Source organism: Apis dorsata, unplaced genomic scaffold (assembly GCF_000469605.1).
Source record: "Apis dorsata unplaced genomic scaffold, Apis dorsata 1.3 scaffold_1055, whole genome shotgun sequence".
NCBI lineage: Eukaryota > Metazoa > Arthropoda > Insecta > Hymenoptera > Apidae > Apis > Apis dorsata.
Window position 1 is genome coordinate 260,422 of NW_006264153.1, and position 2,614 is coordinate 263,035.

At 28.2% G+C, this 2,614-nt stretch overlaps 1 protein-coding gene across 3 annotated transcripts in view; it reads right to left on the reverse strand.

The window, feature by feature from the left end:
- LOC102671093 (C-Maf-inducing protein-like) overlaps positions 1-2,614 on the reverse strand; it is a 17,295-nt gene that overhangs the window by 3,089 nt on the left and 11,592 nt on the right. For all 3 annotated transcript variants that reach the window (XM_031514534.1, XM_031514533.1, XM_006624408.2), the window contains 2 exons: positions 1,896-2,485; positions 19-108 (listed from right to left, as the gene is read on the reverse strand). In XM_031514534.1, the coding sequence (XP_031370394.1) occupies positions 19-108; positions 1,896-2,485 (680 nt within the window). The remainder of the gene's footprint in view (positions 1-18; positions 109-1,895; positions 2,486-2,614) is intronic.

Consider the following 2,614-nt stretch of genomic DNA (forward strand, 5'->3'; position numbering starts at 1 on the left):
TTATTATAATAAACATACGCAATATTTAGCACCAACAAATAACAATCCAATGGAGGTAAAGTTGATGATCTCTCGTTTTCTGGTAAAGAACGTTTAGCCACTTCAAACCTGTAATTAAAACATGATCAAATTCGCTTTAATGCGATAATAAACTTACTAGTTTTATTCATTCGCGTATATGTATATGTGTTTCATTTAACATCATAACATGCAAGAATGTTCTCTACTGCGATTTATCTCATATCGTAGCAGATTTTTTTTTCTGAACAGACGTGCTTTTGGCATATCGTGACATATGGAATTCTAAATCTTACCTCTTTTTTTAAATGCTCCTCTGCGTGTATAAAAAAAAACAAGCTGACGTATTTACAAGCCAACACAAAAGTAACAGCTACTTCAAGTTGGAAATAAAAAAATTTCACTTGAATATTTTTTTGCTTTTCATTGATCCTTAACAACATATTGTTGAAGAATAAGAGTCTGAGACTTTAATGGATTACTCGTTGAGAGGGATAAAAAATTCTTGATCAGCATAAAACCTGAAATAAATTTTTTCGGAGAAAATGTAACTTTGTATTATTGTAATATTTTATGAGTAATATGTTAAATTTAAATAAAATAAATAATTTAGAAATATATTTAATTATAAAAATATAAAAGAGAGATATTATATATAATAATTAAACATTATTATCAACCAAATCATAGAAAGGCAAGAAATCTTTATTTTTGCTTTCAGAATATATTCAGAATATTTTCTTTTATTCTATTCTTTTATCTTAATTCATCTTTATTTCTTCATAAAAAAGGTTGTGTATCCTTAAAATCTTAAACTCTTTTTTCTTATATAATATTTTGTTTAAATAATGAAAAAGAACACAAGATATAGTACAAAATTATATTAATGTAATGAATAATAATCCTCTGTAATTGTAATAAAACAAAACATTGATAAAAAAAAAATTGTATAATTTACTATTAAGGATAATGAATTGAAAATGAAGCAATATATTAATTTCATTTGATTTTTTATAATTTAGAAAATATTTTATAACGTATAGTATATAATATATTTTTTACAATATATTAAATACAATATTTATAGCATATTTTAAATAATATAATATATAATATAATAATAATATATTATATATTATTATATTTTTATGTTAAAAGTTGGAAGACTTTAAGCAAAAATAAAATGAAAATGTTATTAAAAAAAAACTTTAACGTCAAACTGTGTGAGATTTTCCGTAAAATTGTTTCCAAGCAGCTAACTAAAGTCATATTCTTCGCTAAAGGGTTTAGTTTCTGCACTTTCAAACAAGATACGCCAGAACATCCGTGCCTTTGATACTCTTTAATGAAGCATGGATAAAATACAGGATGAGTCACGCAATTTACAACGATGCACTTACCAAGTGCAATTAGTCTTTTTTTTTTTTTTTTTTAAATAAACTCATATTTTCTTCAAAAATGCATCTTCAATATCATTCTATATGGCAAATATTATTATAAAATACTTAAAAGACTTATTATTATTATAAAATATTTAACATTTTTTGTGTAAAATTTCAAATCTATTAATCTTAATTCCAATCCTCTTAATAATGAATCTCGAACACTGAAAATCATCGAATTTTCAAATTATAATACAAGATTAGTCAAGATTTCATCCGATCCCGTTCAAATTTTTCCGATCCTTCCCGAAATTCGAATTTGAGACAAGGACAAGATTGCACGCTTCTATCACATAAATAAAAATCTATAAGCAAGTGCTAAATGTACAATTCACAATTTATAGACCATCAAAACGATATCTCTAAATATATAATGTAAATATAATAATCTCTCAAAAAAAAAAAAAAAAAAAAAAAAAAAGAAAAAGAACTCACCTATGAAAAATCGCAGCGACACAGACAGACACTAAATTAGGAAGCACCCTTGGATGAGGACAGTCGCTACCAGATCCGTGAATCGAGGCAATGTAATCCCTAATAGCTTGCTCTCCGTCTGTCACGTGTAGGGAAGCAATGAACACTTGTAACAGTTTCCTCATATCCAAAGATTTGCCGAAATCCACCGTATGTTTTAAACACCTCGTGATCGCCGGACTTATGGCTGTAACCAAGGACGACTGCGGATGTTGTTGTGCCAGCTTCACGAGGACCCTCGTCAAACAAACTGGAAGCGCTACTTTATCCAAAAGTGGGGACACCACGGAAAGAATAACTTCTGCCCAATGTTTACGATCGTTTTGATATCGAGATATTTCCTCGGTTGATTTTCCCGAATTTTCTTCCATCGGAGATTCGACGACAGAATCCTCCAGATGCTTCGCGACGGCTTCCAACGGTGCTACCGACACTCTCTCGTCTTGAAGTGATGTCCACAATGCGAAATCCACCATCGATTTCAACTCCTTGATGATCACTTCCTCCCGAGTATTTAGAGACACTAGATGCTGATATTTGAAAATACTCCTCTGAAAATTGAAAAATTTAGAAACAATTAAATATAACTTAATTACTAAATTAATAAACTACTAAATTAATAAACTTAATTAATAAAACTTATGATAAAATGAAATCCTTCATTTTATATATATATATAT